Source organism: Littorina saxatilis, linkage group LG12, assembly GCF_037325665.1.
Source record: "Littorina saxatilis isolate snail1 linkage group LG12, US_GU_Lsax_2.0, whole genome shotgun sequence".
NCBI classification, from domain to species: Eukaryota; Metazoa; Mollusca; class Gastropoda; order Littorinimorpha; family Littorinidae; genus Littorina; species Littorina saxatilis.
In genome coordinates, this window is record NC_090256.1 from 47,002,623 (window position 1) to 47,022,250 (window position 19,628).

Genomic DNA, 19,628 nt, shown 5'->3' on the forward strand with positions numbered 1-19,628 from the left:
TCTGAGGGGTAGCAGAGACTTTTTATTTGATATTAATTCTTGATTACTAAAACAAAGCATACATTGACATTAAAATGCATTTTAGAAGGAAATAAATGAGAGTGTTGAAGTGATCTCCCTTGCATAAGTACAGCTTCCGGTGAAAGCAGACGAAAATGATGTCCGCCTCAAGTTTTCCCCAGTAAAAAACGACAGATTTTTCCTTACCTGTCAAAACGAGGACTTAGCCGTAAGTTACATCTCATTCACGTTGCATTGTATGTGCATGTAACTTGAGAATAAAAAAAAAAGTTTTTCTTTTTAGGGCATTTTTTGCCTCTTTGTCTGTCTGTAACTCATTATCGTTTTGTTTCATCTGCTTCAGTTTTCTTTGACAAAAATGGACCCGGAGGCGAGAAGTCTTTGTGAGCAGATGGTACCTGCTGCCTACATCGCCCAAGGAGAACAAGCCAGACATGCGCATGAGAACAAGATAAAACACCTCTTGCAGCATGTAAATATTTATATTTTTGTTTTGATTTTCATTGTTCAATTTGTTGTCATTTATATAAATTACTGTTGTGATCCTCAATCATGCTACTGCTAACATGAACTGGTGGGTGAATACGGGTAGGAAACCCACCACACTTTGACCTGATCATAAACTCGTCCACCAACTGTCATCACCTCACATTTGACTGTCATCATGGTTTTGTAGTGTTCCTTTGTCTTTAACCTGGTAGCTTAAGGCCCTTGTGTTATTAACACTGTTAATATGTCCTACGTTTTGCGACAAAAATCTATAATTATAGAACTTTGGGACTTTGTAAATAAATCCACAAACTTCAGTATTTCTCGATTCTTGCGAATAAATGTATGTTGTAACAGCGCAAACTGCCAGCGGAAGGTTGGGATGACCAGACAATAGAGATGTTACTTCAAGAGCTTGCCATCATGGACAGTAACAACTTCCCTGGAAACTGTGGTGTGGGAGAGAGAGAAGCACGCATCGCTTCACAACTTGTTGCTCGGCGCCATTACAGGTACCGTTATATGTTTGTTTTTTAATGCAATTCCTCCTCATACAACTAGCAACCTTCATAATAAGAGTAGTTCACTAGTAGAGCTCTCAGATTTGAGGGCAGCTAGGCCAGGCTCTGTGTGTCTGTGCATGTGTTCGTCCTGTTTGTTTCGTTGGGGCCCAGTTGCTGCGCTATAGGTAGCACTGGGTGGTAGGCTAGCCCCTAAGCCCAGGGCCTGAAATTGGGCGCCACAGAAAATCGCGAAAAAGCAAAAGCTTGCCTACCAACCCACCCCTGTTTTTATTTTCATAGGCACACTATCCACTTTCTCTTTCACCCTAGGGAAATTAGGCGCACCAACCGAATTGAGGATAGTTGCCCTTGTACAGGGATTTCCTCATTATTTTGAAGAAGATGTGTGTCCAGCTGACTGTGTGTTGCGTGGTTATGTATGCATGCCTGTGCTCAGATTGGAAGATTTTGTAAATGGCGTAAGCGTTATGAAAGCTTGCTGATAATTTAAAATCCAGCCTGACTCATTCACCTTGCAGGCTTGGCCATGGGATTTGTTAATGTTAATCAGGGTACACCGATCACTGCGGTGCAATTAACCTAAAACCATACCAAAGGTGTTGTGAAAGCTTTTCAGATACAGTGGAACCCCCCATTTTAAGACCTAAAACAATATGAGAAAATGAGGTTTTAAAAAAGGAGGAAGTCTTAAAATGGAAGTTAATTTACAGACTCCGTGAAGAGAAAATCTTGGAAAACAAGGTCTTTAAAATGGAAGAAGTCTTGAAATGGGGGATTAGTCTTAAAAGGGGGGTTCGACTGTAATTCAATATCTTCTTCTGCGATCGTGGGCTGAAACTCCCACGTACACTACGTGTTTTTTTGCACGAGTGGAATTTTACGTGTATGACTGTTTTTACCCCACCATTTAGGCAGCCATACGCCGCTTTCGGGGAAAGCATGCTGGGTATTTTCGTGTTTCTATAACCCACCAAACTCTGACATGGATTACAGGATCTTTTTTGTGCGCACTTGGTCTTGTGTTTGCGTGTACACACGGGGGTGTTCGGACACCGATGAGAGTCTGCACACAAAGTTGACTCTGAGAAATAAATCTCTCGCCGAACGTGGGGACGAACTCACGCTGACAGCGGCCAACTGGATACAAATCCAGCGCGCTACCGACTGAGCTACATCCCCGTCCATAATTCAATATTAAGCCTGATTCATTTACCTTGCAGGCTTGGCCATGGAATTGGGCGTTCAGGGGACATCACTGCAGTGCAACCTAAAGCGGCAGGCTCTAGTGTATTAATGAAAGTGACCAACAGTCTTGCTCTGGACGTCATCAGGCTGACAGGTATACATATGGCAGTACAGTGGTACCTGCAAAGAAAGGACACCCTTGGGACCAGCCCAAAGTGTCCTTTCATTGCAGGTGGCCCGTCATGAAGGGTAATTAAATGTTGGTGGAGACAATAGACGACAGCAAGATATGTCCTTTCATGAGAGGAGTCCTCTCATCATATGGGCCTTACATTACAGGTACCACTGTATACACAGGTACATCTGACAGTGGACAATTAAAAAAAAGACATAATTCTTTCTCTAAGAGTATATTGCTTACAAGGAAGTATTTTATTGAGGGTAGCAAAATTTAGAAGATTTGTTTTTACAAATCTTTTAAACAAGCTTCTTTCAAAATAGGATGATTTAAGACTATTTGCTGCATCAACAAAGGTAAAATTAACATAAGGCAATGCAATAGATGACACCCTTTCCCATATTTCTCTGAGAATGAATAAAGACTAAAATAAAAAGTCACATTTTGCTTGACTATGTAATGATGAAATCGAAGCCACAAAGGAGTGGGTATAGATGGGTGTTGATTTTGACACATTTGTGCAAATATTCATGATTTGTTATATGTTTTGGTCTTGTGATTCTTATGTAAGGACTGTGATTGTATGTGATGGGATATTTGTGCGTAGAGCCAAAAGACACATTTATTTATGTTGCACAAATCTGAGATAATTAGCTCTTAAAAAGGAAGGAGTCTTGAAAATTGGGTAAATTTATAGAGGTTATATAGACAGAAAGTCTGAGAAAACAGGATCTTAAAAAGGGAGGGAGCCTTCAATTGGGGGATCTTAAATGGGGGATTCCACTGTTGTAGTACTAGCAACTGTGCCACCACCCAGCCTCTCCTCACTGTTATATCTCAGACCTCTTCCCACGGTCTGGTATCAATTAGAATAAGAGTACATTGTGCACCCTAAGCTTCTTCCAGCACAGTATCCTTATGCTAATGAGTTTCACTCTGTGCTCAGCTCTGTTACTGTATGCTGCTTATATCTTATGCTCTATACTTTAATGAATAAACTTAGTGATAGACATTCGTCTGATGTTATACTGATGTGGCTGAGAGTGTGACCCTACGACTAGCCTCCGAATATAAACACATAACACCAAACTATTACATGGTGGCAGCTCTGGTGCCCCAGTGTGAACATCTTACAACTTACAAGTGTTTTCTGTGCCAGCTTTTGTGTGTGTGACACTGACAGCTTCTGATCATCGGAACTGTACTACCTGGAACTTTGTGACTGTGATTGTGATCTATGTGAGTCTGGAACAGTGACTAACCATTAGTAACTGTGTCATTCCCTGTCTTCAACTGGATTACTGAATAATTATCCTGGACACTATCCTGACCACCAGTGACTGTGTCTCTGACAGACAGTAATGCTAGTGCTGTACACGGATACATCATCGACTCCGTAACCGTCACTCCGCACAATCCGGTAAGTGGTATCTTTCTCAATTTTACCACGCACACACAACCAACATGGCTGATGCACCATTGCCACGCCCAAAGATGGACTGGTCATCAGATGACAAGGCACAATCACTCCAAGATTTTAAGCAGCTCTGCGACCTGTGGTTTAAAGTGAAAAACACTGAGAAAAAACTGCAACACAACTACATCATGTTGTGGCTTGGCAGTGAGGGTTTACGTCTACTCAACACATGGAACCTCACTGTCGAACAGCTCGAAGACCCCAAAAACATCTGGGACAGACTGCAGCTACTCCAACCACCACAAAATTTCCGCATTCATCGGCTAGAAATGCAGCGACTGACGCAACGGACAGGGGAGTCGGTAGAAGATTTTTGCACAAGATGCAGAACAAAGGCCATCAAATGCAAGTATACTGACAAAGCCGCAGAAGATGAGAGAGTTTTAGAGCGACTTATCGCTGGGACATCTATTTCCACTGTCCAGCGTGAACTCCTCTCTCGGGACAGCACCCTGACCCTCGCTACAGCCCTAGAACTAGCAAAGTCACACGAGGCTACAGCGAACCATATGCGTCAAATGCAGGAATTGACAGCTACAGGCTCGACCATAGACGCCATCAGAGCAAAGGACAGCAGAGCATGCGGCAACTGCGGTGGAAAACACCCACCTCGACAATGCCCAGCCTACGGCACTAAGTGCTCAAAATGCCTCAGGCCCAACCACTGGCAGAAGGTATGCCGCTCGAGCACCAGCGGTAGCACAGACAGACCTGGACATGCTGCACAGAGTCTTAAACAACACAAACCCCGAGGGCGGCGACGCGGTAGACCTGGCCACCAGCAAGGCGGCAGGAAACGCATCAACGCAGTGCAAGACATCAGCGATGATGACCCTACTGACGACTTCGCCTGCCTGGATTTCTCTAGCATAGAGACAAATAACGGGGACAACCGGGATGAGCTATACGCCAGCCTGGACATCAAGTATTCGATGCCAGCATCCCTTAGAGTAAAGGTGGACACGGGAGCACAGGGAAACATACTCCCACTCCGCATCTATCGGCGAATGTTTCCCGAGCAGCTCAACCATGAGGGTTTCCCGGCAACAGGCGCCACAGAACTACGTCGCACTGTACTACAAGCGTACAACGGGACACTCATCAAGCAATTTGGAGTCATCACGATCCAATGCAAATTCAAGAAAACAGAATGGCATGACGCAGAATTTTTTGTCACAGACAGCAACGGTCCAGCCATCCTGGGACTACCCAGCAGCAGACAGCTGAAGCTGGTCACCGTTCACTGCGCCATTCAAACAGCAGCAGCACCAGCACTGAAGCCAGTCAAGAACGCCAGTGACCTGGAGCGTACATACCCTGACAGATTTGAGGGTATAGGCAACTTTGAAGGTGAGCTACACATCACGCTCAAGGAGGGAGCCCAAGCAGTGGTGCAGCCTCCACGCAAGTATCCCATCCAGCTTCTAGATGAAATCAAATCGGAGCTGAAGAAGATGGAGAACATTGGCGTAATCACCCCCGTCACGGAGCCCACAGACTGGGTTAACGCACTAGCTTTCAGCAGGAAGGCTAGTGGCGGTCTGCGTGTGTGCCTGGATCCCAGAGCACTGAATCAGTGCATCAAGAGGACTCACCACAAGACCCCTACAATCGAGGAGATCACCAATCGCCTCAGTGGCTCCAAGGTTTTCAGCAAACTCGACGCCAAACACGGATATTGGGCCATCAAACTTGATGAAGAATCCTCCATGCTCACCACCTTCAACAGCCCTGTTGGCCGATTCCGCTTCAATCGTCTTCCCTTTGGCCTCAACGTGAGCCAAGATGCATTCCAGCAAGCCATGGACCGCATCCTCAGCCAGTGTCCTGGTACCATCGGAATCACCGATGACGTCATTGTTCATGGCAAGGATGAAGAGGACCACGACAGGAACCTTAACCATCTGATGGACGTGGCAAGAAAATGTGGACTCGTCTTCAACAGCGACAAATGCCACATCAAGACATCTCAAATCAAATTCTTTGGGATGATCTATGACCTAGAAGGAGTCCATCCTGATCCAGACAAATGCTCAGAGATCCAGGCCTTGCCAGCCCCAAAGTCCGTCACTGATGTTCAGCGCTCCCTTGGCATAGTTCAGTTCATGTCTCCTTTCATCCCCAAACTGTCCGACAAGACAGCACCCCTCCGTGCATTGACCAAGAAAGGAGTCAACTTTGAGTGGAACAGCTCGTTGCAGAAAGTATTCGACGACCTCAAAGCATCAATCTGCAAAGACACAGCCCTCTCCTTCTTCGACGTATCCAAGAAGACGACCATACAGGTCGACGCATCGAAAATCGGAGTTGGAGCAGCCCTATTACAAGACGGCAAACCCATAGCGTTCGCCAGCAAGGCCCTGACCGACACAGAACAACGCTATGCGAACATTGAACGTGAACTTCTTGCTGTCGTCTTTGGATGCACGCGATTCCATACGTACATCTATGGAAAACACTTTGTGGTCGAAAGTGACCACAAACCCCTGGAACAGGTGCAGAAGAAAAGCCTAGCTAGTACTCCACCTCGCTTGCAGCGAATGATGTTACAGTTACAACACTATGACGTCACCATCCAATATCGCCCCGGAAAAGAGATGATCCTTGCTGACAGTCTCTCCAGACTTAACCCGACACCCGGTAAATCAATCAGCCTGGAGCAGTCCATCTACGCAGTCCAGTTTTCATCTGACAGGCTTCAGGAGCTACGGCAGAAAACAGATGCCGACCCTGACCTTGCAGCATTGAGAGACACCATCATCGATGGGTGGCCAGATAACGCAAAACTTCTGCCCAAACGACTGCGAGACTACTGGTCATGCAAAGATGAACTAAGTGTGGAGGATGATTTGGTGCTCAAAGGAGATCGAATCATCATACCGGCAGCGATGCAAGCATACATACTGCAGAACATTCATGCTGGTCATCAAGGAAGTGAAAAATGCAAGCTTCGCGCCAAGACTTGCGTCTACTGGCGTGGAATCAATGCACACATTGATGACTGGGTGAAGAGATGCAACGTCTGCCAAAGCAACCTAAACAGCCAGCAGGCAGAAACTCTCCTCCCCCACGACGTTCCAACCAGACCTTGGCAAAACGTCGGCACAGACCTATTTCATTTTGACGGAAAGGAATACATCTTAGTCTCAGACTACTTCTCCAAGATGCCTTTCATCAGACGCCTACCCGCTCAGCCAAGCAGCACTTCAGTCATCACAGCACTGAAACAGCTGTTTAGCGAACACGGAATACCTACAAAGGTCATATCAGACAACGGACCACAATATGACTCTAACGAGTTCTCAACATTCTCAGCAGAATGGGGATTCCAACATGTCACCAGTTCTCCAAGATACCCCCAGTCCAACGGATTTGCGGAACGCATGGTGCAGACAGCCAAGAAGACATTGCTCAAAGCAAAGCAGAGCAACTCTGACCCAGACCTGGCAATGCTTTGTCTCCGCACCACCCCCATTGACAGTTCGCTCCCTTCTCCTGCTGAACTCCTCTACTCCCGCAATCTCCAGTCCAATCTCCCACACCTGGCCAAACCCACTCCATACAACAGGAAAGCGCGCAGGAATCTTCAAGTCCGTCAACAAACTCAAAAAAAATACCACGATCGTTCAGCCCGAGACCTTCCTCCACTCCACACAGGCCAGAAGGTTCAGATGCAAGAAAACAACGGCACATGGATACCAGCAACTGTCGTCAACAAGAGGCCTGAACCAAGATCATACACCATCCGGACACCCAATGGTGGCATCTACCGCCGCAACAGAAGACAGCTGCGAGACCTGCCCACCATGCAGAAACGCCTCACCTGGGCAGACCAACAACAAGATGCCAGTCTCAGACCGCCTCGCCAAGACACCCCACAACCTGTGAACAACACACCCCAACGCAGTGACAACACCGAGTCGACAGTTCCAACAACCCTTCGACGATCCAACAGACACACACAACAACCACAGCGACTCATTCAAACAATGTAGCTAACAGAAGTACTTGCAAGAAAGAAGAAAGAAGAGCATGCATGAAGACAGCAAGTTTTCCTGAAGAAGAGGAGAAACACACATACACATACATGTACATACATTTATAATCACACAACAATACAATCCTCACACACAGACACATGTGAAGTGTTGTCAATGTATATGTTTATGTTGTTTTATGTGTAGAAAGTAGTATGTAATTTTCAATGTAATTTTCTAACCGTAGTTGAAACAAACTGGTAAGAAGAAAAAAGTCAAAGAACTGACTGAACAAAGTCAAAGTACTGTGTGACTCTTCCAGACATTACTTTCAATTATGACTGTCTCCTGGTTTCAAGAAAGTATTCTACGATCTAATCTGTGACACTAATATAATGCAGAACAGTGCCAACCAGCACCAACAGTTTCCAAGACACTTGCTAGTAGCGTTTCTGTGTCCTCAACCACTGCAACCACGACTCTTGTGAAAACAGTCTAAGAACAGTTCCTATCACCCTTGGTGTTGATAATATAATATCTTTTGTGGTTGTAGGTTATCCTATGTTACTTAGTAAGAAGTGACACTATGTTCGAGATTTGTACAGTGTGTTATACTTGCTTTCCAAAAGAGAGGGGATGTAGTACTAGCAACTGTGCCACCACCCAGCCTCTCCTCACTGTTATATCTCAGACCTCTTCCCACGGTCTGGTATCAATTAGAATAAGAGTACATTGTGCACCCTAAGCTTCTTCCAGCACAGTATCCTTATGCTAATGAGTTTCACTCTGTGCTCAGCTCTGTTACTGTATGCTGCTTATATCTTATGCTCTATACTTTAATGAATAAACTTAGTGATAGACATTCGTCTGATGTTATACTGATGTGGCTGAGAGTGTGACCCTACGACTAGCCTCCGAATATAAACACATAACACCAAACTATTACAACTGTATTAAATTGTATTGTATTGAATTGAATTTTCTCCTGTTCCTGTGCAGGTGTACAGTCAGCAGCTAGTTGTTTTGTTGTTCCCATGGCGACGGGAATGGCTCTTGTGTTGTGCATGTCAACTCTGCGTCTGAAGCGTCCAGAGGCCAAATATATTTTGTGGCCTCGCATTGACCAAAAGTCCTGCTTCAAGTCCATGATTACTGCAGGTAACCCTAACAGTTTTTGTGCATTTCATTTGTGACCACACGCCATGGCAAAGATAGGCACACAGATTACGTACAGAATTGTACGCTGTTTATCCTTATTCGGATGGCGTGGGTCGTGTACGACCCATACTCTGCAAAGCGGCTGCAAAACCTTTATTCCTATTCGGATGGCATGGGTCGTGTACGACCCATACTTCTTACGTTGAATCCTTCTTTGGAAAGTATGGGTCATACACGACCCACATCATCCGGACTGTGTAGTCCAAAGCGTGATCCGGTGAAGGTAAAAAAAAAATTGTACCTTAGAATTTACCCATGCATTCCATGGATGTATGGACAGACCAACAAAAAAACACACTTGTGGTTTAGATGCCTAGAAACAGCATGATTTACTTTTTACTTTTTTTTCTTTTGTTGTTATTTTTTAATTTTTTATTTGTCTTTTGTGCTAGGTTTCACACCGGTGATAATAGAAAATCGATTGGAGGGAGACGAACTGTGCACAGACCTGGAAGCTCTGAGCAACAAGATCGAGGAACTGGGTGCCCAGAACATTCTGTGTGTGATGTCTACCACCAGCTGTTTTGCTCCTCGCGTTCCTGATAAGTAAGTCTGTACAAATCTCAGGTTAAAAGTTTGCTGGTAGTGGTGGTGGTGGGGTGTGTGTGTGTGTGTGTGTTTTAATGTGTGTTTACATACACAAACTGGTAAACAAACTAAAGTACCCCCAGAGTGAATGGCTGTTCTATGTGGACTTTATAATTGTACTATATATTGTACTGTATTTGTATCAGATTGGAAGAAATAGCAACATTGTGCAAGACCAAAGACATTCCTCACATAGTCAACAATGCCTATGGTCTGCAGTCTTCAAAGTGCACGCATCTTCTTCAGCAAGTAAGAAGGCCTTGTATTTATTGTTTTCTGAATGTTTTCTCTCTTTGGCTGTACAGACAGACAGACAGACAGATTTAATTTTTGTAATTCTTTTTTTAGGGTAACAGAATAAGCAATGCAAACATTGCCTGCTATTCAGACTTGGTTGTGAAACAGAGTTTTTTTTCCACATGACATTTCGCTGATTACATGTCTAACGAATCTGTCTTGTAATAATATTCTTGTTTGTTAAACAGGCAGCAAGAGTGGGGAGATTGGACGCCTTTGTACAGAGCACGGACAAGAATTTCATGGTACCTGTGGGAGGTTCCATTATCGCCGGCTTTGATAAAGAATTTGTTGAACTCATTGGGAAGACATATCCAGGTAACTATGATTCAGGATTGTCTGTTGAAAAAAACACGACTTTATGAAAATGCAAATTAGTTGAATTCTGCAATTTCTCTGTAGTATACATTTCCTTTCCTCTTCAGATTCGTATTTCCTCAATGATATCTATAATTTATTTTGTAATGAGCCTATTTTGAGTTGTCCTTCTTGAAACAGATAATCTGTTGCAATACGATATGTGCCTCCTCCAAGCTCTGCATTGTGAGAATGATCGATCATGTCAACTGGTCATCACAGATCTGTCCAGATTTTGTTGCGAGATAATTCAACAAAAATATCCCATTCTGCACAGAAAGTATTCCTCCGTTTGAATGTTGTTGTTCATTCCAGTTGAAGGATGCACTTATGTCCACAGATTTGTGTGCTGTTGTTGACTGTGCTTAGTCTTATTGCTATGTTAGTATAGGTTGCATTTCTGTGTGTGGTTTTTATGTTTCTTGTATTAGAATTGTAAAGCGCATGGAGCTGTTATCGCGACTGGCGCTATAGAAAAGTGATTTATTATTATTATTATCCCAGGTGAAAGCCTGGTCAGATCTGTTGTAGCTGACGTGATAGGTTAAATGAGAAAGTGTGGGTGTGTGTGTGTGTTGCTATTGTGTGTCGCCGTGAGCTCTGTCGAGAAGGGGCAATTAATAAGTGTTTATTATTATTATTATTATTATTTTTAGAAAGAAGGTACTTTTTAACTTAAATTGTTAACAGTTATTGTGCAATGCAGGGCGCGCCTCAGCTACCCCTTCCATGGATCTGCTGATCACCTTGCTGTCACTGGGGTCCAGCGGCTACAAGAAACTTCTGGCAGACAGAAAGGAGATGTTCGAGTACCTCCAGCACAACCTGTCTGTTTGCGCTGCAAACGCAGAAGAACGCCTCCTCAACACTCGTGGAAACCCCATCTCTATGGGTAGGGAGTGCGATGAAACTTCTGTTTTCAGACCCTCCAATAGATGAATTCTGAAAATGACTCTTGTCGGTTTGTATGGGATGTGAAAGAGTAAATACCCCTGCTTTTTGTGAAACTGACAATCCATGGGCCAGATTGTCTGTTGACAACCTATCTAAATTTACCTCCATTTTAAGACTATCTCCCATTTAAGACCTGATTTTCCATCGTTGCTGGTGGTATTGCAAAGTTCCGCTGTACTACATGTACAATCAAACCTCCGATATGACCCTCCAATTTTAAAGCTTCCTGTACTTTTAGGCCTTATTTTCTGAGATGTTCTCTTTATAGTAGTAGTAAACTAACCTCCATTATATGACTGTTTTCTCTTAAGACCTAAATTTAAGAATTGTTGAGGTTTTAAAAAAGAATGTACCACTGTAACGTCAAATTTGGACCTTTACATGAATCCGGAAAAGCTCTACAAGCAAAGTCGTGTGTTATGGTCAAATTATGTCTTGCCTGATGTTGCCAAAGCACCGGCAAAGATTGATTAATTTCTTGTGCTTTTTCAGGAATCACGTTGTCCTTGGAGAATGATTCTGATGGAAAGCTAGCGACAGAAATAGGCTCCATGCTGTTCACACGCTTTGTGTCAGGCACAAGGTATGATAATAGATGTACATGTCCAGTGGAACCCCCATTTTAAGACCCAACGATTTAAGAGTTTCTCCTTTTTTTTTTTTCTTCTTCTGCGTTCGTGGCCTAAAATTCCCACGTACACTAGTGTTTTTTGCACGAGTGGAATTTTACGTGTATGACCGTTTTTTTACCCCGCCATTTAGGCAGCCATACGCCGTTTTCGGAGGAAGCATGCTGGGTATTTTCGTGTTTCTATAACCCACCGAACTCTGACATGGATTACAGGATCTTTTTCGTGCGCACTTGGTCTTGTGCTTGCGTGTACACACGGGGGTGTTCGGACACCGAGGAGAGTCTGCACACAAAGTTGACTCTGAGAAATAAATCTCTCGCCGAACGTGGGGACGAACTCACGCTGACAGCGGCCAACTGGATACAAATCCAGCGTGCTACCGACTGAGCTACATCCCCGCCCTTTCTCCTTTTTAAAACCTTGCTTTTTACATTTAGTCAAGTTTTGACTAAATGTTTTAACATAGAGGGGGGAATCGAGACGAGGGTCGTGGTGTATGTGTGTGTGTGTGTCTGTCTGTCTGTCTGTGTGTGTAGAGCGATTCAGACTGGGCCAATCTTTATGAAATTTGACATGAGAGTTCCTGGGTATGATATCCCCGGACGTTTTTTTCATTTTTTCGATAAATACCTTTGATGACGTCATATCCGGCTTTTTGTAAAAGTTGAGGCGGCACTGTCACACCCTCATTTTTCAATCAAATTGATTGAAATTTTGGCAAAGCAATCTTCGACGAAGCCCGGGGTTTGGTATTGCATTTCAGCTTGGTGGCTTAAAAACTAATGAGTAAGTTTGGTCATTAAAAATCGGAAACTTGTAATTAAAATTATTTTTTTATTAAACGATCCAAAAACAATTTCATCTTATTCTTCGTCATTTTCTGATTCCAAAAACATATACATATGTTATATTTGGATTAAAAACAAGCTCTGAAAATTATAAATATAAAAATTATGATCAAAATTAAATTTCCGAAATCGTTTTAAAAACTATTTCATCTTATTCCTTGTCGGTTCCTGATTAAAAAAAACATATAGATATGATATGTTTGGATTAAAAACACGCTCAGAAAGTTAAAACGAAGAGAGGTGTACAGTAAAGCGTGCTATGAAGCACAGCGCAATCGCTACCGCGCCAAACAGGCACGTCACTTTCACTGCCTTTTGCACTAGCGGCGGACTACGTTCAGTTTCATTCTGTGAGTTCCACAGCTTGACTAAATGTAGTAATTTCGCCTTACGCGACTTGTTTTTCTTTTTTCTTTTTATAAACTCTGCAAATTTGCCTCCATTTTAAGACTCCCTCCATTTTAAGACTCCCTCCATTTTAAGACTCCCTCCATTTTAAGACTCCCTCCTTTTTAAGGCCTGATTTTCTCAGAGTTTTGGAGATGTTAACAGGGGGGTTCTACTGTACAAGTCTTTTGCCAGAGATAAGGAATGAAACTTGTAAATGTAATTGGCCTTCCATCGAAGATATGCGTACATATCCATCTCTAATTTTGCTGTGAAGACATACTGTTTGGGATTTTCCTTCTTTATGAAGTCTCAGAATTATCATTGAATTACAAAGTAGTAGACTTAAAGTAGAGTTGAATCTGTCAATAAATGACCAGTCACAAGTGTCGTCACAGAAACAGTTCCCTTAAGACCGCAACACGGTGGCCTAGGGGTAAGGCGTCCGCCCAGTGAGCGGGAGGTCGTGGGTTCGAACACCGGCCGGGTCATACCTAAGACTTTAAAATTGGCAATCTAGTGGCTGCTCCGCCTGGCGTCTGGCATTATGGGGTTAGTGCTAGGACTGGTTGGTCCGGTGTCAGAATAATATGACTGGGTGAGACATGAAGCCTGTGCTGCGACTTCTGTCTTGTGTGTGGCGCACGTTAAATGTCAAAGCAGCACCGCCCTGATATCACCTTTCGTGGTGGACTGGGCGTTAAGCAAACAAAACAAACAAACAAACAAACAAAAGTTCCCTTAAGGCGAACCTTCACTTTTACTTTAACGCTCCAGCATACATAAAACATTTAACACTCGCACACTGACAGCAAAGGTACACACTGAATATTGAAATACAAAACAGTAAGCAGGGCTCTTTCAAGAAGACAGCCATACTACAAGATCATTGTGTACAAATTTTCTGACAATCTGAAACCTTTGCAATCTCATCTTAAAACAAGAGAAACAAAAATAACGGGGCTGAATTTGGTTTTGTTTGAAATGTATGCTTCCTACAAATAAGGGTCCGTGCTGCATAAATGTACATTTGACAGGTTTGTAGAATAGTTAGCAAATTTACAGTTCTGTTATCAATGTCAAAAATGGACATGCAATACGTTCAACAGAGTTGTGGCGCCTGGAAAGGAGAATACAATTGGCGGCTACACCTTTCAGAACTTTGGTGCGCACTGCAACAGTTACCCCACTGCCTACCTCACCGCTGCGGCTGCAGTTGGCATGACGAAAGCAGATGTGGACACTTTCATTAGCAGGCTGACGAAGGTACTGGCCAAAGTCAAGGGTGTGAAGTCTGAAACCTGTGGTGCCGTAAATGATGCCGACCCTCCCATTAAAGACTCCGAGACGACTAGTTCTAGACTGCAGGGTGATGGCCATGAATGATTTCTATTTCTTTGTGGAATTTTTATTTTATTTGTAATTTAAAAAAAAAAAAAAGTTGTATATTATGGATCAAGACTGACCTTTATCATTGAAACTATTCATGATCAGCTTGTGAATGTTTAGAATGTCTGCATTCACCTCTGTTTTAAAAAAGATATGTATTTAAGATACTGGTAAACCTAGAATAAATCATGCCAAGTACATTAGAATACCTTTGTAGTTCAAGAATAAATCATGCAAAGTACATGTATAGGTGCTATAATTATGGCCATAGGTCCTGCCACCCAGCTGTCCTTTCAAAGATTTTACTATTATCCGGGCGGGGATGTAGCTCAGTCGGTAGCGCGCTGGATTTGTATCCAGTTGGCCGCTGTCAGCGTGAGTTCGTCCCCACGTTCGGCGAGAGATTTATTTCTCAGAGTCAACTTTGTGTGCAGACTCGCAAGCACAAGTGCGCACGAAAAAAGATCCTGTAATCCATGTCAGAGTTCGGTGGGTTATAGAAACACGAAAATACCCAGCATGCTTCCTCCGAAAGCGGCGTATGGCTGCCTAAATGGCGGGGTAAAAACGGTCATACACGTAAAAGCCGTGGGAGTTTCAGCCCATGAACGAACAAACAAAAAAACAAAACAAAACTATTATCCCTATTCCCATTTTATAGAATATATTCATAATCACGGTTTTGGTACCACACATTTGATGTATTATATATATCATTATATCCGAGGTGTTCACGAAAACTTGAGTTATACGCAACAAGATCAAGAGCTGAACTGAGATGAAAATAAGAGTCATGCTGTTGTCGGTGGGCGGAGTTGTAAATCACAGCTGAAAAGTGAATATTGATAATTCATGGTTGAAACCAAAGCTACATCACAAGAAGTGGTTCACACCTTTTGGTGTACAGCAGTCCCTGCAATGTACGGCCCCCGGCGTGAGCGGACACCTGACATGTACGGACACATTTGCTCGGCACGGAGTGTTTTCCTTCTATATTTGCCCCCCCTTAAACGGACACCTGCAAAACGTGGACGCGGACACTCATTTTCGGTCCCAACAGCAGGTCATACCTCCAATGTACGGACAGACCATCGTCAAATTTTCACCACAACAAAATCGATAACAGAGCAGTCCGGCTCTTGGTACGAAGATCACAGCCGCAATGGCGTGATGACAGTCACTGATAACTTGAGTGCACATGTACCCATCAGGAGGTGGGGTAGTTTTGGTCAGGAGTGAAGAGTACATGCGAAGATGCCAACATGAAACTGCACTGAGCTCTTTATTCTTGTCTGTTGGACGTAAACAACAGAAACCACAGTCGATGAAGGTCCTGAGCGAAAGTGAGTGAAAAACCGGCCACAGTTCTCAGCATCGTGTGTCTGTGTGTAACCTCTTTCATTGACAAGATACTCTTGTTTCCCCTCAGCCTTGACCAGTGAGTCGGTTGCCTAATCTATGAACCCTTCAGTTGTCTTGCCTTGTCAAAAGTTACGACACAGTCAACTGGTTTTGCTCTGAGTGAACAGTGCAGCTGGCCTCAATTAGCTGACACCTCTCTGGCCACAGCCCCCAACAGTACATGGCTGGAGGGAGTGAGAGAGAGGAAGTGGGGGTGGAGGGGGGGGGGGTGGAGGGTTAGCTGGCTAAACTCTGTGGGGTCACTGCATGTCAGCAGGAAGAGCATTGTAGAGAAATAGAGAGGTGTACTCTTCCACAAAATTTCCAAGCATCAGTTGTCACGGCTTGGGGTAGGCATTAGTGAGGGAGAGTGGGAGCTGTGTTATGTACAGTGTATTTCCGACTGAAGAGTGAAAAGTCACTGCCATGCCACATGATCGGCATGCAGTCAATAAAGCCAGACAAGAAAAAAATAAATTACATGATTATGACATGCAGCTCTATCTGCTGCTATTTATTCAAACTGGTTTTCAAGCTTATTCTTGCAAAGCATCTGCACACGCTCCTCTGTACTGTGTTTGTGTGGCTGCTTTCGTATGTCAGCGCATGGTGAGTGTGTTCACTGCCTTGAGGATTTATTTTATCTCTTCTTTTCAACACTTTTCAAACAAATCTTTTTTACAAAACGTTTAAAGAACTATTAGGAGTTTATTGTTATTGTTTAGTAGCCACAAGAAGTGATTAGCATAGACTCAATCCTGTTGTTTGTGTGTCTCTGTGTGAGTCGAGTGTATGGCCCGGGGGAGGGGGTGGTGTGGTCACCCCTCCCGTGACCGGACACCTGCAATGTACGGACAGTTTTGCCAGGGCCCAAGGGTGTCCGTTCATGAGAGGGACTGCTGTATTGACAAAAAGTTGTGAACGTCATTTAAGAAATATGTGTGTGCATGCATGCCTGTGCGAGACATAGGAATCTGAAATATCCCTCTTTTACTGAAATTGGGCAAAGCTGTGTTTATACCTTTTTTTTAGTGTTGATTTTGATTCACAAAAACTGCTTCAGGAGGCGCTTTTAAATGTATACAAACAATCTTGTGCTTGGTGTGTGTAAGAAGAGTTGGTTTGTTATCATAGTAAAATGCTTTGTTTTTATTTCCATGCTAAATGTACAGCTTGTTATAAGTTGCCTTTTGAATTGTGCCGTCACTATGAATGGGAGAAAGTGCCCCTTGTTACTAACAGGATGTGGCTCAAAGTTTACGGACATGATGATCATTTACAATTGTCATTGTTTACTTTAAATTATATGTGTAGTTGTATTGGTGGTGCATGAATGTGTGTGTGTCAGGCAAACTTTACTGACATGTAATTGCTGGTTTTAAAGGCCTTGTGAAAACATGTTGTTGCTATCATATTTGTGACAAATGAATGTGTGTCTGTGTGTGTGTGCGAGGCAAAATTTACCAACATGATGATCATTTACAACCGTAATTGCCCAGTTTATAGATCTTTGTGCAAACATGCTGTTGCTATTTTATTTGTGACAACTGAGTGTGTGTGTGTGTGAGGCAAATGTTACTATCATGATGATCATTTACAATCGTAATTGTTTGCTTTAAAGACCTTGTGCAACCACACTGTTGTTACCATATTTGTGACAACTGAATGTGTGCATGTGTCTATGTGTGTACGTGTGTATTTGTATGTGTGTTGTGTGTCGGGCAAAGTTTAGTGACATGATGATCATTTACATCATACTTGTTGATTTTAAAAACCTTGTGCCAACATGCTTTTGCGATTATATTTGTGACAAAGGAATGTGCATGTGTGTGTGCTTTTCGACAGGATCTCCTTGTCTAGAAAATGTACAGCATGTATACTTGACCGACTTATTTTTATTTTGCTTTAGTTACTCAGTCTGTGTTGCAAAGTATTGAATCAAGACACACAGTTTCAGACCAGAAATGGAATAGACTAGTGAACATGTAATGTTTAATCTGTCTTTCTTTATTTGGTGTTTAACGTCGTTTTCAACCACGAAGGTATCGCGACGGGAAAAGGGGGGAGATGGTATAGAGCCACTTGTCAATTGTTTCTTGTTCACAAAAGCACTAATCAAAAATTTGCTCCAGGGACTTGCAACGTAGTGCAATATATTACCTTACGGGGAGAATGCAAGTTTCCAGTACAAAGGACTTAACATTTCTTACATACTGCTTGACTAAAATCTTTACAAACATTGACTATATTCTATACAAGAAACACTTAACAAGGGTAAAAGGAGAAACAGAATCCGTTAGTCGCCTCTTACGACATGCTGGGGAGCATCGGGTAAATTCTTCCCCCTAACCCGCGGGGGGATAATGTTTAATAAACGCAAACAAAAATATTATAAAAAGAAAAAGAAAACAAACACACACAAAAACAACAACAAAACACAAACGGTCCCCTTGCTTTCCACCCCTAAAAGATAATACAACTGTTGTATGGTAGGCATCAATCAAACCCCGTCTTTAGTTATCTTTTCATCAGTTTTAGGAAAGCTTATCAATAGTGCCAACGTTTTGTTCAACAGAAATCGGATAAATGGCATGAATAAGGACACTAAAAATGACCCCCCGCGGGTTAGGGGGAAGAATTTACCCGATGCTCCTCAGCATGTCGTAAGAGGCGACTAACGGATTCTGTTTCTCCATTTACCCTTGTTAAGTGTTTCTTGTATAGAATATAGTCAATGTTTGTAAAAATTTTAGTCAAGCAGTATGTAAGAAATGTTAAGTCCTTTGTACTGGAAACTTGCATTCTCCCAGTAAGGTAATATATTGTACTACATTGCAAGCCCCTGGAGCAATTTTTTGATTAGTGCTTTTGTGAACAAGAAACAATTAACAAGTGGCTCTATCCCATCTCCCCCCCTTTCCCCGTCGCGATATAACCTTCGCGGTTGAAAACGACGTTAAACACCAAATAAAGAAAGAACACTAACAAGAGGCGAAGCCTTCAAGGCTCACGTAAGAAATAGACAAACAGTAACACAAACTCAATCACTCCGTCACACATACACACCCACACACACAGTAAGCATTGGTGACACTGTGCAAGAAAGAGAGACACTAGATCTAGATCTGTCTGTCTGCATGTAGCCTACTTACAGGGACACGACTGCCAAATAGTCTCGGCCCGTTCAAAATAACAATGACCGAGACCACACACACCACGCGAGAGAGAAAGACTACAGGGAGGCATGCCGTCATGATGCATTAATTGACGTCAAACACTTTTGACCGTGACGTAATCTTATGCGAGCTTTATCCATAGTCTTGGATAACCACTCACACATAGACTCGGATATGTTAAAGTTTCTACCACAGACATACACACGCACAAACACACACACACACACACACACACACACACACGCACAAACGCACAGACAGACAAAGTTACGATCGCATAGGCTACACTTCGTGAGCCAAAAATGCAAACATTTTTCCAGCAAATTTATTTCTGTCATCTAATTTAGTTGAATTCTGGTGCAATTTTCAACAGACAGTCACAGACAATTACATTATCACCAAGAAGCCCACATAAACATCACCCTCAACTCAAGCCCTCGTCTTTCACCTAATTCTGTGTTGCAGTTTATAAACATACCATATCAACTACTCAAATGAATGCCAAGCTTACATAATTTACAGGGCGGGGA

General features: G+C 43.1%; 1 protein-coding gene across 1 annotated transcript; it reads left to right on the plus strand.

The window, feature by feature from the left end:
• The first annotated feature begins 136 nt into the window (after positions 1–136).
• Positions 137–15,427, plus strand: LOC138982084 (O-phosphoseryl-tRNA(Sec) selenium transferase-like). The gene is made up of 11 exons (XM_070355308.1): positions 137–229; positions 365–493; positions 868–1,022; positions 2,255–2,373; positions 8,851–9,009; positions 9,462–9,615; positions 9,804–9,906; positions 10,143–10,272; positions 11,018–11,203; positions 11,758–11,848; positions 14,242–15,427. The coding sequence occupies exons 2-11, from the start codon at positions 380–382 to the stop codon at positions 14,516–14,518; spliced, it is 1,488 nt and encodes a 495-aa protein (XP_070211409.1). The 5' UTR covers positions 137–229; positions 365–379; the 3' UTR covers positions 14,519–15,427.
• The last annotated feature ends 4,201 nt before the right edge of the window (positions 15,428–19,628 follow it).

What these genes read in the sequence shown, in the direction of transcription:
- LOC138982084 (XM_070355308.1), top strand. Translation starts at nt 380, where the DNA reads ATGGACCCGGAGGCGAGAAGTCTTTGTGAGCAGATGGTACCTGCTGCC. An exon ending in GGACGTCATCAGGCTGACAG is followed by an intron (nt 2,374 to 8,850) that starts GTATACATATGG and finishes GTTCCTGTGCAG; the next exon opens with GTGTACAGTCAGCAGCTAGT. An exon ending in GCTCCTCGCGTTCCTGATAA is followed by an intron (nt 9,616 to 9,803) that starts GTAAGTCTGTAC and finishes TATTTGTATCAG; the next exon opens with ATTGGAAGAAATAGCAACAT.